The sequence below is a fragment of the Odontesthes bonariensis genome, chromosome 7, assembly GCF_027942865.1.
Source record: "Odontesthes bonariensis isolate fOdoBon6 chromosome 7, fOdoBon6.hap1, whole genome shotgun sequence".
Classification (NCBI taxonomy): domain Eukaryota; kingdom Metazoa; phylum Chordata; class Actinopteri; order Atheriniformes; family Atherinopsidae; genus Odontesthes; species Odontesthes bonariensis.
This window is the reverse complement of record NC_134512.1, coordinates 28035802-28058109: the sequence shown is the minus strand read 5'-3', so window position 1 is coordinate 28058109 and position 22308 is coordinate 28035802. Positions and strand designations below refer to the sequence as shown.

Genomic DNA, 22308 nt, shown 5'->3' with positions numbered 1-22308 from the left:
AATGTTCGTTTGCGGTGCTTTGGTTTCTGAGATATTAAAGATTATTTTTTAGGTCATCCAAAGGTCACCATCCCCCCATCTTGCTCGAAAATAAACCAGAGTAGGCTACTTTTTTAGTGCTTCTTATGCCGCCTTTATTTATGACGTGTATCATTTTCTTTCAGGCCATCACTGATGACTTAAATTGATGACGTCTGTGGTCTGCACTGGACATCAACGCCACAAAGCAAGCAGTTATTAATTCCATATTTTTCTTTTATCATGCAAGTTAAATTCTGTTTTATCTGCTGTTGTAAAATGTGTGCCTTCTTATATTGTTTAAACTTTATTCCTCAATAAAAATGATGAATTTTTGTTTTTCGTTTCATTTAAAAAAAAAAGTGCTTTAGATGGCAATGTCAACTAGCTTTCTCCACAGTAATTTAATATTATCCTCTCACAAATGGGGGGGGGGCACCTACTGCAGCCCACATACACCTTTCCCTAAATCTGACATGGTCTGCGACTGCTATGATGTACCTAATGTTTATAACTTTTAGCCTATAACTGTTCTACCTGTCATTACTTGAAAATGTTCTTTTCTAACTGTGGTTTTTTGAAGGTGGTCTTAATAATCCTATTCACATCGTTGACTTTTATTTTCGGCAGATTCTGCAACAAAAAGGTTAAAAAAAAAGCCATGGTTGATAAACTCCGGTATGCTGGACAAAACCGGAAGTGCACGGGATGTAGGTCATTGGTTAAAAGTTCATTTAACCAAGTAATTTACTTTTGTTTAAATACAATTTGAAATGCAGCGAGCTTTAAGTTCTAATGTCTGACATTGAATGTAAGGTGCTGTTTACACATACCCGGGTATTTTGATAAACGCATATTTTCTAACCTTCGTTTGCAAAAATAACTAGGTGCACACAGCCCCGTTTAAAAAAAAAAAACACGTCTACATTGACCCGCATAAAAACGCTATCAGGAGCTGTTAAATTACGCCAAGCCTGACAGTGGCAGTATTAGAACAATGAGAATTCCACACAAGCCAATCAGAAGCCTAATAGAGAACCGCTGACAGGAAGAACTTCCGGATCCTTTTCAAGAAGAAAATATGGCGCCAGGCTCATGTGTGTGGACTGATAGCGAGTAATACCCGGGTATGTGTAAACAGCACTTAAGTACTAGCCTGGAAAACCAGCGCCAACTGCTGGACGGCAAAATGTTTTGCCTGCGGTTGGGTCTGGCCTCGAACCACTTTTCATTTTGAAAATACTGCCCTGAATCTGGCAGATGGCAACTAAACCAATCACAACGCAGAGATGTGTTTTGAATCAACGCGGGCGGGGCAGAGGGTTCTGGTGCGGGGTTTTGAGGGAGTGACGACAGAACAGTGCGACGTTGGGCAGTGGAAGCGAACATAGACAGCGAAAGCACAACAAGAAAGATGGCGGCGGCAATGGAACAGCGCTCGTTTGATTCAGCCTTGGCATCAGTTTTGGAAGAGTCCCCTCCCACCAAAGCTTTCTGTCGCGCTTACTACGTCACAGTCAGTTGCGCTGATTGGTCAGAGCGTTGGCCTATAGGCACAGACACGGTTTGAAAGACAACGGGTTGTGCTCATCAACAATGTTCCGTTGTATCCATTGATCGGAGCCAGACTAAATTAGACATCCAATCCATTTAGGCTGGTTTATCAGGCTACTTAAGTACAGGTTTAGCAACAGGGTGAGAGAAGCTAAACGACTGTACTCTGAGAAAATTCTACAACAGTTCTCAGCCAACGACTCTGCTTCTGTCTGGAGAGGACTCAGACCAACTACAAGTCGAAAACCCCCCCACTCCCTGGACAATCTTGATCTTGCCAACAGCCTTAATGAGTTTTACTGTCGCTTTGAAAGACAATGGGACAGCCCTGACACCACACCCCAACTCCAGCCCACCAGCCCCCCCTCCCCCACCACAGTAGTGGCCTTTCCACAGCTGCACACCTCAGAGGCTCCCTCCCCCTCCTCCGCCACCACAGTAACGACTCTCTCCATCCTGGAGAGGGATGCCAACAGGCTCTTCAAGAGGCAGAACCAGAACCCGCAAAGCCAGACTCTGTCTCTCCCTCCACCCTGAAGCACTGTGCTGATCAGCTGTCCCCAGTGTTCACAGACATTTTCAACACCTCATGGGAGACATGCCACGTACCAGCCTGCCTCAAGACCTCCACCATCATCCCAGTCCCCAAAAAGCCAAGGATCACAGGACTTAGGCTACGGCTACACGAACACGAAACGAGGTTTTTTTTGAAAACGGGTTCGAAAATTCTTGCGACCACACGGAAACGCGCTGCTGTCCAGACGAAAACGATGAAACGATGCAGTACACACGCCACGCTGTGAGACAATAGAGAAGTGTTAAAATTGGCTCCCAGCGTCAACGTGTGACTGACGCAAAAACGTTTTAGCTGTAACAATGGAAACGAAACGAGGCCGTTTTCAAACTTTCCCACTCTGGAACCCGTTTTCAAAAACTATCGTTTTGGGGTAGTGGGAACGCCGGCTCCGTGTGGCCGCGACAGTGAAACGATAAGAAAAAGTATCGTTTACAGTGAAAAACGTTTCCGTGTAGCCGCAGCCTTAATGACTACAGACCCATCGCCCTGACCTCTGTGGTGATGAAGTCATTTGAGCGCCTTGTCCTTTCACACCTGAAAGCCATCACTGACCCTCTCCTGGACCCCCTGCAGTTCGCCTACAGAGCCAACAGGTCTGCAGACGACGCAGTCAACATGGCCCTCCACTTCATCCTCCAGCACCTGGACTCCCCAGGAACCTACGCCAGGATCCTGTCTGTGGATTTCAGCTCTGCCTTCAATACAATCACCCCGGCTCTGCTACAGGACAAGCTCTCCCAGCTGAACATGCCTGACTCCACCTGCAGGTGGATCACAGACTTTGCAGACACAATTATCAGCACACCTTTGATTTATCTGATTTGAACTAGTTCCTCAAATGAAAACAAAACAAAAACATGCAAGTCCCTCATGGTTAAGCAGGGGTCGTTTCCACATTCCTTTTCGCAATCAAGAAGGCCGCTGTGTGAGAGCGTCGCACTTGCTGTCAGACAACATAACAAGGCCACAAGGCAATCAACAAAGATACTCCGTCACCTAATTAAACAGCTCAAACACAGGACACCTAAAACCGCAGGCTGTAAAGATAATTAGGCGGTGATGGAAAAGAAGTATTCGATAAAGAAACTAACATTTATTTAAAATTGGAACCCAGACTTTCTGTTGTACCAGTTAGTACTGTTCAACTTCTTTGGGTATTACAAATGGTGTCAACTGACCATAAAAACAGTGATATCGCAGAATTCCTTGCAGCTATACACGGCTGGTGCTGCTCCCTGAGGAGGGACACATTTTTAATGGGTTTAATGGGTCACACAGGAAAAGAGGGACACAGTTTACAGTAATGGGAGCATGAGGCTTACATGATGAAGGATTAATTTGAACTTTTTCTCTTAAAACACATAATTCACCCTGTAAGTGAATCTGAAGATGTCATGAGTGCTTGGTCCCCATGCCGTGAACAGCTCCTGCAGCATCTTAGAGTCCTCCACGGCGTTATGAGCGTTGTAGGATTTTCCAAGAAAGTATTGGACCAGAAACACCTGAGAGTGACTCGGCATAGAGCTGTAGAGGTTCTTGCTGAGCAGGAAAGTATCCAGAAAGCCAGACACCACCTGCTGGAACTCCTGCGTGAGGGAGTAGTGCCGCAGCACTCTGGTGAGCACGGGGGCATCGAAGCGTTTTGCTGAGTGGGCCGCCAGCAGCACGGGGCGGCGGAAGGAGCGCAGGAAGGCCATGAAGGAGGTGAGCGCCTCAACAAGAGGGATGGTTTCCACAGGTTTCCCGCGGAGAAGCAGGCCGTCGGAAGTGAGTGTGAAGCCTGTGACCTGGGCGGCGCTCGGGGTGAGGGCGCGGCGGGGGAGGGTGTATGCGTTAAACACCCTCTCCTCGCAGACTGCAGCCAGCTGGATGATGTCACACACTGAAGTATCTGAAAGTGGAGAAGAATGATGAGAGAGAAAAAAACAAAACAAAAGAGGCTGAGTACAGGTTTAGCAACAGGGTGAGAGAAGCTAAACGACTGTACTCTGAGAAAATCCAACAACAGTTCTCAGCCAATGACTCTGCTTCTGTCTGAAGAGGACTCAGGCATCTGACCACCTACAAGCCGGAAACCCCCCACTCCCTGGATAATCTTGACCTATTTAACCTAATTTTAAATGCGGCATTATATGTTGTTATGAATGATTCACTGCACTTGATTTAACAAATTAAGTATTAATAAACTTAGAGGCTAATACAGCCTAAACACTGTTAGAGGCGCATTTTATTTGCAGCATTATGTGTTATCATAATCTGTCGTCAATAATTATGGAGTTATATTCGCCACATTTTTATTATGTCATTTACTGTGTTTACAGTTAAATGAGTGATGCTTACTGTGAGTTATGAGAATGTAATACTGTATTTGTGTCCGTTGAATATAATGCAGCTAAATAAAAACATTTGGCAACTACTTACAGCCTCATAACTAATGTTAGAGAATCTTTAATAAGATGAAAATGCAAAGTTTTATTTCCTGCATCAAAACTTCAAATGCACAAACAGTAGACTGACCTCTTTGTACAATAGCTCTCAAATTTGAATGTATTTATCCAATTTGTAGTCTGTCTGTGTCTCACTGGTAGAATTTATATGCTTATGGAAAAATGACAGGAAAGATCCGAATCTTTTTAGTGATTGACTCAGAAAGATTTGAATCCCTAAAAATATCCGAGTTTGACATCTCTACTAATAGGCTTTTCCGGTAAACCCCCCCCCCCCCCCCCCCCCCCCCCCATAATCATACAGCATATCATACAAATCAAGTGTGCTCTAGCATATCATGACCTTTGTACTGATTATGGTGGTACAAAGGTACTGAATGGTTTCCAGTTGACTGCAGTTGACATTTTGTTGGCGTAGACTCAGGAAAACTACTACTGGATGTTACTACAGTTATGTGTAAAATGCTCAGAACCTAACTGCCTGTGTGTGTGTCTGTGAGAGAGTGTGTGTGCAACCACGACTCCTTCTCTTTGGCAACGACTCAAAGCAGGTTCATAGTGGTCCGTACACCCTGCCTCGCCACTGTTTTAGTTCCCAGGAGTCTGCACTCAGTAGGACCTCTGCTTGGTTCGAGGTTGAGCATAAACAAGTTCGCTTTGGTGTCATCTCATCAACTGAAAGCTTCAGAGGTGCTCTGACCAAACTGGGAGACTTAACTCCTCACTCTGTTCCGTGGAGGAGACAGAAGTCTGACTGTGAGAGATTAGAAACCTATAAAAACAGAATCTGACATGTTCCCTTATCCTGCTTATCAGAGAAAGGCTCCACCTGATGTGTCCCTAATAGCAGACGAAGCCTCCACACTGGACTGATCACACAATATGCATGTTTATGTAGTTCTACTGGAACACAGTGAAGGAAACATTATATGCACTATGTGAAAACAAATCAGTTGACAGTGCACCTCAAGCCCTGGTGGAGTACGTTTTACACTCAAGTACAAGTTTGAAATATTTCATACTTTTAAATTAGGTACAAGTTTCAAGTATTTTTCACTTGTGGGACTTTAAAAATGTTCTATTCCTGATTTGGTATTGCTGCTCTTACTTGGTGATCCTTGACGGATGTAAAGGGTCAAAGTAGTACAACAAGGAAATAATTATATTAAAAATATATATAATCAGCGCCATATATCTGAGGCAGTGTGAAACAAAACATTTGACAATATTTGGTTGATTAAAGGATGGATCACTGTTGATCAGGCGCATCTTTAAATAAACTGAATCAAAGACCACATTTGATCCGAGCGACTATGACAGTTCTGACTCAGGATTAAGTAGACAGACAAATGGTTAACATTACCCAATCCAGTGGTCTCCAGGTCGAAGAAAACTATAATTTTGCCTTGAGCCATTTGCACGATTTAAGAAGATCTGCTTCAGTCCAGCTTTAACAGAGTGTCGCGTTCAACAGTCGCGTCCAACGCACTGAAAGCAGAGTTCAATAGTTTAAGTCAACTTTAACAGTTTGACCAACAGCAGCCATTGAGAGTAATGCAACACAGATGAACTTAAGTTTCCCTCACCGCGTCTGGTTCGTCAGCTGAGCCGTGTGACAGATGTGAAGCCAGCTGTGGAGAAGAACCTCGGTTTTTTTTTTTTTCTTGTGCCACTGCGCTCATCCGGGAGGGACCTACAGGTGAATCACTGCCACGCCATTTCACAACTGAACTCCGTGCGCTTCTTTCACTTCACCAGAAGAGAAACTTATGTTGTTGCTCTTTTACAGGCCCAGAGAACCAGCTCCGCGCAACTGCTGTGGTCGTCTGACAACATGAGCTTACGAAACAATAGCCACAGTTCGTTTAGCTGGAAATTTCCCCGCTGTTCGCTCAGTTTCATTTTCGACGGATTGCGCAACAGAACAGGGGAGACGTTTTGTTCTCGAAAATGGCCTGCACTTAAAAGCGAAAATAACATAATTTTGACAAATGAAATGGAATCAAACGATACATTGACACCACTGTTCGCCTTTGTAAGGACCATAAAGAGAATTGATTTGTCAAAGCGATCAGACACTGATAGAAACGTGTTTCTTCTGATATTTGTTGTTGCTGCACACTGGAACGGAAGATTTTCTGTCATGTCTGCAGATTCAAGTGGCACCAAAAGCTTTGTACAACTTATTAACAAACTATTTGGAGCACTAATCCTCAATACATGCAACAACAACAACAAAAAAGGAACAGCTGGCTTAAAGAAAGACACATATCCTTAGGTACCATCTTACCCCGTAGTTCATCTTTAGTAAACACAAAACCTTGGCAGACAAAAATGTGTTTGGAAAAGCCAAGGAAGGTGATTATGGGGTGCCAAGTGTAAAACTTCAGTTAACACGTTTTTTTCTTGCATTTAAGATGAAAATTAACTTTAAATAACACTATGAACCTTCTTATTAGACCTCAAATCTAAATCTAAATGTTAACATCTGTGCTGGGAGCTCTTCACCAGTTAGGAAGATACTGTTGTATTGTCCTGAATTGTCTTACTTTTATAAGAAACAGTCGAAAGGTGTAGTGAGGTGTAGCTTCATTTTTCCCAGTGAATGAATCGTTTCGTTTCATTTGAAATCAGACATCCAGTCATATGTGATGAAGTGAAAAACGTCACATATGACTATTACATTTTACATTACATGTATATAGACTACTGGCAATAATGAATGATGGCCATCCGCTACCAGCCTTATCAACAAGGCCCGGAGCCCCCCCCCCCCCCGACTCTCTCCCTCTCACCTTCCAAACCTACAAACTACATTAACATAGCATCTTCAAACCTTCTGCGTTACATTAAGGCATAGTCTATAGTCTATATTGTATACATATATAGATTCTGTATATATATCTATATTGTTTGCACCAACTACACCAAGTCAAATTCCTTGTAAGTGCAAACCTACTTGGCAATAAACTTGATTCTGATTCTAAAAAGACAGCAGATGCTACCCCTTCAGAACCAAGTCAAAACTCTTCTCTATCAGTGCTTTATTCATACTTCCCATGAAACTCCTAGTGTGTGGGTGACCTGATCTCTTCTCCCGTAAACTTTGAAACTAGGGGCTATGTAGCAGAGGTGGGGACTTGGACTCGAGACTTGAGACTTGACTTGGACTCGAGTCCCGATTTTGATGACTCGAGACTTGACCAAATCAAAAAAAGACTTGGACTCTACTTGGACTTGAGAGCAAAGACTTGAGACTCTACTTGGACTTAACCCTCTGGACTCGAGTCAAGTCACATGCAGCAAGCACAAATATTAGAACTGCCAAAGGTTCCTACAGTCCGAAAGCGGCTAATGTGTAAGTTTAACTTATTAAACACCCGCCGGTTGTGCCTGTGTTGTATGAGTAAACATTTCAGCCGTGACAGCATGACATGGGGCGTAGCTAACGATAGAGTATGGCAGCCCGACGGGCCCGGTCAGAACCCGACGGGCCGGGCCGGGCCGGACTCGGACAAAAAATTAGAATGTCTTGTCGGACTCGGGTCGGGCTCGAAAGCAAGCAGACATCGTGAAAATTATAAACAGCCAGAGGACAGGTTTCAGTTCATTGCAAACGTCAGTTTTTGTGATAAACATAAATAATTGAATATGCATAAATGAAAATGTTGGTAGGCTATTCGTGCCTCATGCCGTGCAGCATGCATCTGTGTGCATCTGTGGTCTGTGCATGCTCGGTGCGCACGCACGCATATCGAACATTCGAACAACTTTACATTAAACACGTGCGATCAGTGCAGCCGAGCTCAGTTGGCTGGAAGCGCTATGGAGGACATTAAAAGAAAAATAGCTTCTGGAGAACTGAAAGTCGTGGAAAATGAGAGGGGGAAATCCACTGTGTGGAAACGCTTTAAGCTATAATGGATTATGGTGGATAATGGTGCGCTGTCACCAATGTGTATTTACTGATTTGGGTGCGCCGTTTTGCGTTGGTCACTGGTCTCGGGCTTCCGGCGGGCTCGGACACAAATATTTTAATTAATCTCGGGCTCGGGTCGGATTTGAGAACTTTTCTGTCGGTTGAGGGCCGGGCTCGGACAGAAAAATCCGGCCCGAGCCAGGCTCTAGCTACCGACCACCACACACCTCTGTCAGATGCGTTTTATAGAACCATGAAAAGACCCGACCTCGGAGAAGGAGCTAAATAGTTATAGGAACTAAGGGAGATAGCCCCGAGTTCCTGTATGTGCGAATGTGGGAGAAAGCGGCCCCGCGGATTAAAAGGTTATTAGAACTGCCAATGGTTCCTACAGTCCGAAAGCGGGTATTGTGATTTCCACTGTTTCTTGAAACAGTTTGATAGAAAACAGTTCCTAACGCCTATTAACCTCAGTTATGTATGTTATTCTGAATACTCCAATAAATACATTCATTGTGGTTTATTCTGCATGTTAGAAAAAAAACTAAACATTATTGAATTATTGATCAAGTTTGAGTATGGCATCCATATTATCACCAGTGTTTTAGTTCAGAGTGTACCCAGTTTTACAGTAACTGTGTAAACCACCAGATTAAACCCACTCCTACATTCTCTCTAATGTGAATCACATCCTGCACTTTGCTGCAAGTCAAATTTTTCTAAGATGGTGAACATGTGACCTGCCCTTCCCTGCCTCTGATTGATTGGTGCGTTGCCATCATTGGGTGCGTTTGTTAGGTTTAGTAATTAGGGATGGGATTGGTTAACATTATAATCCAACCCCAGACAGAGTAGTGTGGGTAACAGCTGAACAAACTCGCACACAGCTCACTTTCTCTACTTGTTTTTTCACTAAAGTGCAACTTTCAGGTTAACAACCTCAGTGACTTAATTCAATTCAATTCAATTCAAAAATACTTTATTTATCCCAGAGGGAAATTAAATGTTGATGTAGCTCAATTAAATCAAAGAGTTATTATAGATGCTGATGGCTGTAGGCAGGAAAGATTTCCTGTAGCGGTCCGTTTTGCATCCAAACTGAAGAAGCCTTTGACTGAAGAGACTCTGTTTTCTGATAACAGTCTCATGGAGAGGATGTTCAGGGTTGTCCATAATTCTCTTGATTTTATGCAAAATCCTTCTTTGCATTATTGTCTCCAGAGGTTCCACAGTCGTCCCCAGAACAGAACCAGCCTTCCTTATCAGGTTGTTGAGTCTTTTTAGGTCCCTGGTTCTGATGCTGCTGCCCCAACAGATGACGCAAGAGGAAATGACGCTCTCAACAACAGACTTGTAGAAGATCTGCAACATCTTGTTGCAAACCTTGAAGGACCTTAGCTTCCTCAAGAAGTACAGTCTGCTCTGTCCTTTCTTGTAGATGGCTTCACTGTTGTGTCTCCAATCCAGTCTGCTGTCCAGATGAACACCAAGGTATTTATATTCCTCAACCACCTCCACTTCTTCTCCCATGATGGAAACAGGGTTTGATCTGACCCTGTTTCTCCTGAAATCTACAATCATCTCCTTTGTTTTGTTGACATTCAAGATGAGATGATTGTTCCCACACCATGCCACAAAGCGGTCCACCAGCTCTCTGTACTCAGCTTCTTGTCCATCTCTGATACACCCGACAACTGCAGAGTCATCTGAATATTTCTGTAGATGACAGGAGTCTGACTTGTACTGGAAGTCTGAAGTGTACAGAGTGAAAAGGAATGGTGAGAGTACAGTCCCCTGTGGTGCTCCTGTGCTGCTGATCACCTGGTTAGACACACAATTCTTCAGTCTGACAAACTGTGGTCTGTTTGTCAGGTAGTCATTAATCCAGGTGATTGTTGAGGCCTCCACCTGAGTCTTCTGGAGTTTCAGACTAAGCAGATCAGGCTGGATTGTGTTAAATGCACTGGAGAAATCAAAGAACATGATCCTCACAGTGCTGCCTGCTTTGTCCAGATGACAGTGGGTTTGTTGAAGCAGGTGTATGATAGCGTCTTCAACTCCAACTCCATGGCGATAAGCAAACTGCAGGGGGTCCTGATATGTGCTGGTTTGCTTACACAGGTGGGTCAACAGGAGTCTCTCCAGGACCTTCATGATGTGGGATGTCAGGGCAACAGGCCTGTAATCATTGATGTCTGAGGGGTGAGTTTTCTTTGGTACCGGAACCAGACAGGATGTCTTCCACAACAGTGGTACCTTCTCTTGGGTCAAGCTAAGGTTGAAAAGGTGTTGCAGAATCCCACAGAGCTGCTCTGCACAGGCCTTCAGGACTCGGGGGCTGACACCATCTGGACCTGCAGCCTTGTTCCGGTTCAGTCTTTCCAATTGCCTCTTCACCTGACTTCTAGAAACAGAAAAGTGGGAGAGGGAGGCAAAGGGGACAGCAGCATCTCCTGATTGGGTTGAAGACAAACTAGTGGAAGCAGAAGAATCCATGACTGAGGTGGAGGTGGAGATGTTACAGGAAAGCTGTGGGTCAGAGGAGGGTGGGATGTCTCTTGGGCTGGGAACAGGAGGGGAGGATGGTGAGCTTGTTCCTGAACTGAACCTGTTGAAGAATGTGTTCAGCTCAAGACCATGTCTTTAAAGGCATGGTTGGTAATCCTGTTCAGAAACACATTTTGTAATACTGGGTGAAATGGTCCGTCTGTCCTGAGAGAAATCTATACAAGATGTATTTAGAAAAAGGGACGAAAATAATCAGACCTCTGTGGCAGCTGCAGGACTGAGAAAAAGCTGACCAATCCGAGATCAGCGTCCCGCTGATCTCGGATTGGAGCGCCTACAAAAACCAATCAGATGCCTCTGCTTTCTGCCTACGCCCCCCTCTGTCGGCTCCCTGCTCCGTGTGCGCATGCGGTTCTACCGGCTTTGGATGAAGCACTGACGGAATGGGGAGGGGGGGGTGGAGCTTAGAGGAGGGGACACTTTCGAATCTTGCTAGCTCTCTTGCTAGCTCTCTAGGATTACCTACCATAGCTTTAATGTGAGAAGTTTTCAGCTCATCTTTTCGCCTAAAGGCAACTTCCACAAGCGTTTCTTTAAGCTCATCGATTGGTAGTAGGAGAGCCTTCCTTCCTTTGTTCAGTTCTTCCTCTTCTGGCTCTTCTTTTTTTTTGGCGTGGTGACTGCTTCTCTTTGTATAGTTAATCGATGGAGTCGTTGGCTTTGATCGACTCATTGTTCACTTTGATAAGTTCTTCCTATAGTGCCTCTGTTTTTTGGCAGAATCGGTGACAAAGGGCAGCCCTGACGGAGTCCAACCCTCTGGGCGGAGGCCCCGGGGAAGACCCAGGACACGTTGGAGAGACTATGTCTCTTGGCTGGCCTGCTGCTTTAAATCCATCCATAACTTTTCAAGAAGTTTCATATTTTCAGCGATGAAGTCGTTGGCTTTGATCAACTTTTTTTGCACTTTGATAAGTTTTTCCTCTTGTTCCTCTGTTTTTTGGTGTAGTGACTTGTTCTCTTCATGCAGGATCGCAGCTTTTCTTTCAGATTTGTGTAAATTTTCCAAAAGATTTGCAATGTTTTCATATGTGCTTTGAAGAAATTTGCTATATTCATCAACAGAATTTTGTAAATATCCACTTTGTCTCAGGAGCGCATCGTTCTTTAACATTTGCTCTATGCTGATGCACAGCTGGTTTTCAGCCTCCTCAAGTTTTTTAATTACTGTTTTCGTAAAATCAGATCTGCTGCATTCCAAGTCTTTTAATTCTCTCAAAGTCCCCCGGAACTGAGGACTTTCTTGGAGCTCCCTCCTCTGTTGTTTTATTGTTTCTTCTCCATCCTGAATTTTTTCCTGGAGCTCACAAACTTCCTGTTTCAGGGCCTGATTCTCCTGACGGACAAAAACATTTTCCTGGGTCATGTCTTGACAGGTCTGCACTGTTACTTCAAGCTCTTTGGTGATTTCCTTCATCTGATCCTCGAGTTTCTGCAGAGCTATGTTTTTCAGTTCCATGCTGTCTTTTTTCTTTTGTAAAATTACCTCCAGTTGACTCATGGCCTGCAGGACATCATCCTTTTGTTGTCTTAAAGATTGATTTTCCTCGTCTGCTGCCTTGTAGTCATCCTCTAACGTCTTCTGCATTGCTTCTTTTTCTGCATTGTTTGTCAGAATCTGTTGCTGCAAAGTCCAATTCTTATTTTCCATCTCCTGTAACGTCTTCACCATTTGTTCGTTCTGTAAATTGTAGGTCTTGTTTTGGCTTTTTAGGAAGTTGGTATCTTTGACCAGGTAGTCATTCTCTATGGTCAACTTTTCATTTTGTATCTGGAGGTCCCTTTTCTTTTTGTTTTTGCTTTTGCTTTGTAAACGCTCTACTTCTTTGCGAAGGCTTTCAATCGTCTTGTACAAATCCTTGTTTTCTTTCTGAATTTGTTTTTGCTTGCTGTTGAGGATTTTCCTCTCTTGACGAAGAGTCTCATTCTCGTTTGAGAGAACCTGGAGAGAATCTGACTGCCTGCGCTTAAACATTTTTCACTTTCTGTAAAAACAAAAACGTCTCTATCGACTAACAACTGTGTTTTTTTTGTTCCAAAGACTGACATACTGAGGTAAATTTGGCTGGGTATATAAAAAAATTATGACATCAATGTGATGTCATAATGACATCACTGTGATGTCTTTGATGTCATAATGACATCACAAACTGTGATGTCATTATGACATCACACTGAGATGTCATTATGACATCACACTGATGTCATTATGACATCACACTGATGACATTCTGTTGATGACTGTTCTATCATGGTGGAATATTAATGATGTCATAATGATCCATCCATCCATCCATCCATCCATCCAAAGAATCACCCCAACCCGGAACACTTTTGAAATACTTTTTAGTGGTTAATAAGACAACAAAGTGCTTTATAAATGGTCCAAGCTCTGATGTAAGTTATGAGTCCCACCCCAACTATGTGCCTAATCATTCTTTTATTTTCTTGTAGTAGAGCTATCATATTTCAGCTGTATCAAGAGGATTTTGAAGTAATATAATGCACAAGATTAAAAAAAATGAGTTATTGCTAAAAATTCCATTCATCTTCTTTTTACACTTTTCAGTTGCGACCAATCCCAGATAGCAAGCTGACATTGAAATTATATTGAGCAGGGCAGCCTCTCCCATTCTCTGGCGAAATTGCTACATCTTCAATGTTAAATTGACGATAAAACAGTTATTCACAAAACACAAGATATGCCCAATACTGCATTTACTTTCATAACTACAACATGTTGTCCTGCAGCTTAATGAAGTGATTTGTTCTGAAATCGCCGCCGTTCACTGAGGAAATCATGTTCTGAAGCCACCACTGTCAGCCAGGCTTCCGAGCCGAGGACGCCCGGCTTCAGGAGGGGGCGGGTATGCTCGCAGCTAAGCAGTTAGCAACACCAAATGTAGTTGACATGCTTTTAGCCAAGCGTAATATGGGCTTCCCCTGTTTTAAAAGTCAGCAGCCGCCACTGGTGTGTGCATAGTATATGTTTAACAGTTAATATTGTAAATTATTATTATAGTGATGTAATTGTGTGGGGTCGTTTTGTATTTCACTTTTTAATACCTGTTAGGATTAAATACATGATCTTTCTAGTTGAAGCCATTTGTTTCATTTCCTCAAAACAATTAATTAATCCAGTGTTATTAATGTAAAGTATGAGTTTACTATGAATGAACTGTGTTAAAAGAAATTGTAACACTCTAAGGAAGATAGGGCACTCATGATCGTAGTTCAGTGCAATAATAGCCGCTTTCGGACTGTAGGAACCTTTGGCAGTTCTAATAACCTTTTAATCCGCAGGGCCGTTTTCTCCCGTGTTCGGACATACAGGAACTCGGGGCTTTCTCCCTTAGTTCCTATAACTATTTAGCTCCTTCTCCGAGGTCGGGTCTTTTCATGGTTCTATAGAACTAATCTAACGGAGGTGTGTGGTGGTCGGTAGCTACGCCCAATGTCATGCTATCACGGCTGAAATGTTTCCTCATAGGAAATGGACACAACCTGCGGGTGTTTAATAAGTTAAACTTACACTGGTCTCATTTGTCTGCGGCGCTCTGCTCTCCTTTCTTCCTTCATGAAATGAAAAAGTATCGCCTCATGACTCTCTGTGAGCTCTTCCAGCCTCCATGTTAGACGCCTGATGTGATCATCCATGATTAATATCACCATCATGCAGACCATGAACACGGTGGCCTCCCCGCTCTCCATATTAGCTTCTTGGTGGTGTTTTTTCTTCTCTAATTACTTTTACCGGGTTCTGTTTTGTTGTTGAATGTGGCGCTAAACGGCTAACGTAACACGTCACTGACGCAGACGGTTGCGCGCGGCGCATCAGTCCCTATCAGGTCCCGACTCATGTGCGAATGCAGACTGAAACAGAAGGACAGTTATCAGAACGAAATTCGAGTAGGACAGTTCTGATAACTGCGTTCTTAGAACGGCTCTGTCCGAAAGCGGCTATTGAAATGAAATTACATCAACCTTTATTTTCAATTTTGTACAACAAAATGTTGTTTACATTATGTAAACAACAGATATCTGTTGGCACCCTTGGGCACCTACATAGGGCAGTTTATTTTGGTTTTAAAATGCTGAGATATTTACTGCAGAACTGTAACCTTCCCTCAACAAAATCATCAACGATTTTCCGGAGCATGTGGGAAAAGTAAAATGTACGCAGTCTTGTGATATGCTCCTGAACAAAGCCTTGGTCGTAGGGTTATTCTATTTCTAGGTGCTCAGTTTTGTATGTTATGTTGGGCCACGTCGTCACGTTATCCTCCCAGTCCTGCACCGAATTCGGGTGGGGGATAGTAACTCCATCTCCAGTTAACGTATTTAAACTCTGTTCCCTGTGTAACCGTTGTCTGCGTTGTGTTGCGTTTTTAGAAGAAGGACCGACACTCTTAGCTTCAGGACTGGACTTTTATTGCCTGAATAACGATAAGAAATACGACTGGTCAGCTCACGGTCACAGCGCAGCACTCGTTCGGCAAAGCTTCATGAGAGAAAGTTAGCAAGTTTAGCTTAGCCTTCGAGCCAAGATCGCTAACAACCATTACATTAACATTACAAAATAAAAACACATTTAGTCAAATGCAATGCTGTCGTCATCTTACTGAGCATAATATATAATAATAATAATGCTAACCGCATTATTACATTAAATACAGTTTCAGTATAACGCTGTGCTTTGTGTAACAAACCTACCATGGGCTCAATCCTCGTGCACTGGCTGCGCCTACATCACAGCCCATATTTACGTGCTGAGGAGAGCCCTGCCGACCAGTGAGCGTCCATGATACACGAATAAAGGTAAATATGATTGGCAGTCACTGTGGAAGTGGAATCAACAGCCAACCCGTTACAATAAGTGTAGTATCTTGACTACATTAACTGACACGCACAACATGGGTCCATTTCGATAGTTTATCTTCAGAGAAATCCAGAACACATCTCACAGCACCTCTCCGGTGATACATCTCTCTTTAGGTCATGAATGAATGTCTTTTTTTTTTTTTTTTTTAAATCTAGGAAGTACAGGGTAGACTACCTGTCTTCCGTGAGATCATAAGGCGCATTCTTGCCTTTTCTCCAACATGATCTCACTGCTACTTAACAAAGTCTTTCAGGTATTTAGGTGGCACCCGATCTCTGGTGGATCGGCGCAGCTCAGCTGGAGGGACTGCAGGTGAGTCTGGTCGTCCAGGAACGGGACCCTGCAGATTCACCTGGTCAGGAGGTGGTGGCTCGGTCTCTGGCTGGCATGTAGATGTCTCAGGCTCCTAGTCCGGTGCGTGAGCCTCTGGAAGTTCTGGTGCCCTTTCCACAGACAGAGACGACTCAGGATGACGAGCCCTCACCTGGTCAACATGTCTCCTCATGCGTTGGCCATTACCCAGGATGACCGTGTAGGACACAGGGCCTGTTGGTGACTCTACAGTAGCAGGTATCCATTTCGGTCCCAGGCCGTAATTCCTGGCGTACACGGCATCCCCAGGCCTGAATCTTCTCAGCCGAGCAGTTTTGTCATGGTTCTCCTTCTGTTTCATTTGTTTGTGCTCAATCTTGGACTTAATGTCTGGTTTTAACAGGTCAAAGGCAGACCTCAGCCTTCTGTTCATTAGCATTTCGGCTGGTGATAGCCCAGTCGTTGTCTGTGGTGTAATGCGATAGCTAAATAAGAATCTGGAAACTCGCGCCTCAATGCTGCCCCCTTTCATTTTCTTCACTCCCTCCTTGAAAGTCTGCACCGCCCGTTCTGCCAGACCATTGGAGGAGGGATGGAATGGGGCAGATGTTATATGCTGAATTCCATTCTGAGCCATGAAATGGCGGAATTCTGAGCTTGTAAAGCAGCTACCATTGTCTGAGACCAATATCTGTGGAAGATGCTGCAAAGCACTGACATAACTTCTCAATAGTTGTTTGGGTTGTACTGCCATTTGTGGGGTAAACCTCCAACCACTTGGAGTGAGCGTCTATGATTATCAGGAACATTTTCCCTAAGCATGGCCCTGCATAGTCGACATGGATGCGCAACCATGGCCTCTCCGGCCACTCCCACGGGTGCAGTGGTGCATTTGGTGGTGCTTTTCTATTCTCTTGACATTCTTGGCATACACTCACTTCTCTCTCTATGTCCTGGTCCAACCGGGGCCACCACATGTAAGACCTGGCCAGCGCCTTCATGCGCGACATGCCTGGATGTGACTGGTGGAGCGCTTTCAAGAGTGCTGTACGCCCTGGTGGAGGAATCACAGTTCGCACCCCCCAGAGGATACACCCATCTTGCGCATTCAGCTCCTGTCGCCTGCTGTAGTATGGCATGAGCTCTGGATCTTTTATCAGTGGCCATCCACTGAGAATGTAGCTATACACTTGAGACAGTGTGGCATCTTTGGACGTCCACTTCCTGACCTGGGCCACATTGAAGGGTATATCATCCATATCTACCATCAGCACTCGCTCAGGTGTCTCCTCTTCTTTCAGCAGGGATGGAACTGGCAGCCTGCTGAGCGCATCGGCGTTGCTGTGGAATTTCCCCGGCTTGTAGATGATCTTCTATTCGTAGGCTCTGAGAAGAACTGACCATCTCTGGATTCTGGGCGAGAGCATGTGGGGTACAGGTTTCATTTCATGGAAGAGTGTAATCAAAGGCTTATGATTGGTTGTGATGGTAAACTTCCGCCCATATAGGTACTTGTGGAATCTTTGAATGCCAAAAATAACAGCCAATCCCTCTTTGTCTAACTGCGAATACCGTTTCTCTGATGAGCTGAGGGTTCTTGACATGAAACCCAGTGGCCTCTCCGTCCCATCAGGCATCCTGTGTGATAAGACAGCACCCACCCCCATAAGGGGATGCATCACACGCCAAAATTAGTTCCCTATCTGCAGAGTAATGAACTAACACATCGGCTGACTGAAGGAGTTCCTTGGACTTATGGAACGCTTCGTCTTGCTTGTTTGTCCACACCCATTTCTCATCTTTTCTGAGCAGCTGGTGCATTGGGGCAAGCAGTGTGGACAGGTTTGGGAGAAAGCGATTGTAATTTTTTAACAGGCCAAGATAAGCTTTGAGCTCTGTGACATTTGATGGTGTCGGGGCCTCGGTGATGGCTTTGACTTTGGACTTCATTGGGTGCAAACCATGTGCATTCACCTTGTGGCCTAGGTAACCCACCTCGTCCTTCAGGAGCTCACATTTTGACCTCTTCAGACGCAACCCGGCCTCCTCCAAGCGTTCCAACACTGTATTCAAGTTCTTGAGGTGGTCTTGGGCATTTAGGCCCGTGACAAGAATGTCATCCAGATACACAGCCACCATTGGTATGCCCTGCAGCAAACCCTCCATCGTTCTTTGGAAAATGGCCGGGGCAGAGGAAACGCCGAAAGGGAGGCGGTTGTATGTGAAAAGACCCTTGTGCGTGTTCACTGTGAGGTATTTCTTAGAATCCTCATCCATCAGAATCTGGGCGTACGCATGGCTCATATCTAATTCTGAAAACTGTTGGCCTCCCACCAGGGCTGCGAATAGGTCTTCAATTTTCGGAATTGGGTACTGTTCTAGAAGCGACACTTGATTTACGGTGAGTTTGTAATCACCACACAGTCTAATTGACTCATCGGCCTTCAGTATGGGTACGACGGGACATGCCCAGTCTGAGTGTTTGACAGGTGTGATTACTTCTTTCTTTATCAGGCGGTTTATTTAAAAAATACTGTCAAAATGCGTTATCTTTGGCATTTTTCATAGATGCAACTGGAGAAATGGGAACAAATTATGAATCAACGCAACAGGCTGTTTTTATCAAAGTGCCTAAAGATAGAATTCCAAATTGGTTCTTCACTAAGCTGTCTGTTGTATGTAGAGGCAACACTGGTTCATCCTTTTTCCTGCTTGAATGATTCATAGGTCAGAGTTCAGTGGCTCAACAGACAAAAAATACACTTTCCTCTGAAAAAGGTCAGGTACATGTGGTGGACTGAAATGAATGTAAAAGCAGCTTTAAAAGAAAGAAATGATTCGATAGACTTTCCTGAACCCTGGAGAACTAGAAAGTCTGGCTGCTTGGAGGTAAAATATTAAGTTGGATTAAAAAAAATGCAAGGTTCCGGTGTCCAACATTCGGACTAATTCCATATATTTTACAAACCCTTTCGATGAACTAAAATCAAAAACTTTTCAAAAATGTATTCAGGGGAAACATAATAGTCCTGGTCAAAAGCTGTTGTCAGAAATACAAAAATACATTCCAATGAAGCTCAGAAAAGCACAAGTCTTGTCAAAATGACTATTCATCAACCATTGTCTTGCAGTTCAGCTGCTTTTTTAATAAGAACATAAAACACAATACATACATCAAAATAAAGGAGATTAACGATACATTCAACAAAGGAACAAGTGCCATGAGACTTATCTAAAGCTTGACATCAAAACACAGTACATGGCAAAATAGAATATTGCCAAAAAGACAGAAATGTTGAATAATCCAAACAGTTCTATTTCAAATACAACCGATATTCATTCGACCATTTTTGCAAGTTCCTCTTTCGACAGCAATCATAAAGCTGTGTTGAAGACACACTTTGTATCCTCAGCACGGGGCTGTGAGCAATAGCAGTAAAGCCTGATGGTGAAGGTTCACACGTGAAACCACCATCAGCTACTACATACAAAACAACAATCACAGAATGTTTCAGTCAATAATGTAAAAACTTTACATTAAACATCAAGAACTGCCATATATTAAGCGTGCAATTTATTGTGTGTCGTCTTCAACCTACTATATATTTCTCAGCACTGTATCTGAAATCCTTTAGTATATTTATGGTGTCTACACTTATACTGCACTAAAAATGACTCCATTCCTGAGAGCCACCAGAAAATACTCAAATTCATCATCATCTGCAAGGTTCTCTGCATTTCCAAAGATCTGAATCTCATTTGAGCATGTATGTATGAGCCATGGGAAGGTGTTTTGTGTCACCATGAACAAAAGTAAGTTTTGGACTGGGAAGAAACCCAACTGCGGGCGGGGAGCTTTGCTGATTCCAGTTGCAAAGGCTAGGACGTGTCCAGGATTCGAAGTCTGCAGGAAAGCCCTCTCTGCATCGGTGAGGTTTCTGGACGTGAGACGTTCCTCAACCTCCTTCTCTGGAATGGTGGACAAGGTAGACAAAATCCGAAAAATGTTGAGCTGCAATTGTACCAAGTGTCATAGACACATAAATACTGTGTTTGTGAAAACCTAAAAACTTGTAATGTATGCAAATGTTACACTTTGATTTACCCAAAATGAAGTCATGCATTTTAATGGGCACATTTAGTGCTTTTCAAGGAAGAACATGTTTCATTTAGTCTTTGTCAGCACATAGTTTAACCACCATTAACTCCTCTATTGGTCTTCTGTTGGTTCCCAGAACATAGTAGATGGGTTTCAGAAGGGCCGCCACAACATCTGCTGTAACATCACTGAATTCTTCAGGCATATCCGGAAGGACCCTAATCGGAGGGGTTTCTTTCAGGAGTGGAAGAAACTGTGAAAACATCGACACAATCTCCATTAGAAGGTTAACACTTAAAGTACTCTCGCTCAACGCTTGGATGGATAAAGTCTCATTGGGAAAATGAATGGTTTATCATTCTATCAGAGTAGGTGAAATTTAAAAAAGAAAAAGATGTTTCCGTGAGATGTTTTAGAGCCAGTGCCAAACAGCTGCGGTTGGTATTGAACATCAACACTTCTCAATCAGCTTTAAAATAAACACAGAATGGCTTTGTCTATACCGTTTATACAGTCTATGGTGTTCCTTCAACATGTTACTCACGATAGTGACCTCTCTGCTATTAGACCACCCATTATCTTAAAGAATGAATTCAACTATTGACTGCAACGTCAACATCGTCCCGAACACACGTCTGCACAAAACATATGTAAAATGTATTGTACTTTGTGAAATAGTTCAAAACAAAGAGTCATATGGTTAAATGGGGAAACACTTCCATGTGCATTTAAGAGTTGAACCAGCTAGCCTCTATTACAGTCAAAACCATCCCTAGATGGATTTATCTTTTCACTGAGCAATCAGTTATGAAACCATGGAAATTAGGGATGTGGGACATGTTGAAATTTGACCACCACTGTGACATCGATATGTTGGGCGGCTGTGGCTCAGTAGTAGTAGTAATAACCTGAGGGTTTGTGGTTCGATTGGTGACAGCTGGTGGGGTGGCAGTCCACACACACGTCTCTATGAGTGTGTGTGTGTTCCAACAGGTGCCAACCTGGATGGCTTAAATACAGAGGAGTAATTTCATGTATCTCAACATGATTAATAAAGTTTAAACCTAAAGGGGAAGTTGTTTTTTTTTTAAACTTGGACCTTATTTCTGGCATAAAATACGTTCATCTACTCACCGATAACAGTTTGGTGAAATCTGTGAAATTTAGATCACTCGAGATCTGCGTATATCCATATAAACGGGAGAGAACCGGGCATTGACAACACAGCCTCTAAATAAGGCATTATCTGTCTTTATTTCACCAATACTTTAAGATGAATTAATGAATGAATGCGTACTATTGCACTGTTAGTTCAGAGCTGCCGTGTTGTTGTTATTGGGGGCTATCGGGGGGCTTATCCGGGGATTTCTACACACGCGTCCAGTGGGATGATGTCATTGCCGCGCGCCGCTGCAGCACAGCTTATTTACTCCGTGCTCTGTGACGGTCGGCTAACTTCACACAGAGTTTGCTACTGCTAGTTTTGTGCAACATGGCAGGATATTTATCAGATTTTGACGAAGTGGACAACAACTTTGAGTACGATGGAGTGAATGAGCTGTGCTGCATACACAGACTATTATGTCTATGGTTTCACCTCTCATCCGCGGTCACCAGTTGTGGGTGGAATTGTATGTGAGGGTACGACAAGGGGCGGGGTTCATTTGCATATTTTCTAAACATTTAAACATAGATTTAAGATAGATTTAATACGTTAGATTTAGAGCTGGTGTTGTGGTTAGCACCTTCGCTTCACAGCAAGAGGGTTCCAGGTTCAACTCCCAGCTGGGGCTCTTCTGTCGTGTATGCATTTTGACAAATGGATGATGGAATCCCCAAGAGCAGTTAACAATGACTGGAAAACAACATCCTTCCAAAGTGCAATCGATACCCAGTGAAGCAAAAGATGACACAACTCGGTGTACTTTGGCT

General features: G+C 43.6%; 1 protein-coding gene across 1 annotated transcript; it reads right to left on the bottom strand.

Annotated features, from left to right (window-relative positions):
- Window positions 1–3227: 3227 nt before the first annotated feature.
- Window positions 3228–6490, bottom strand: LOC142384754 (DNA polymerase III PolC-type-like). Its single transcript, XM_075471056.1, has 3 exons — window positions 6183–6490; window positions 5960–6084; window positions 3228–4040 (listed from the first exon to the last, which is right to left on the bottom strand). The coding sequence occupies exons 2-3, from the start codon at window positions 6009–6011 to the stop codon at window positions 3502–3504; spliced, it is 591 nt and encodes a 196-aa protein (XP_075327171.1). The 5' UTR covers window positions 6012–6084; window positions 6183–6490; the 3' UTR covers window positions 3228–3501.
- Window positions 6491–22308: the final 15818 nt, after the last annotated feature.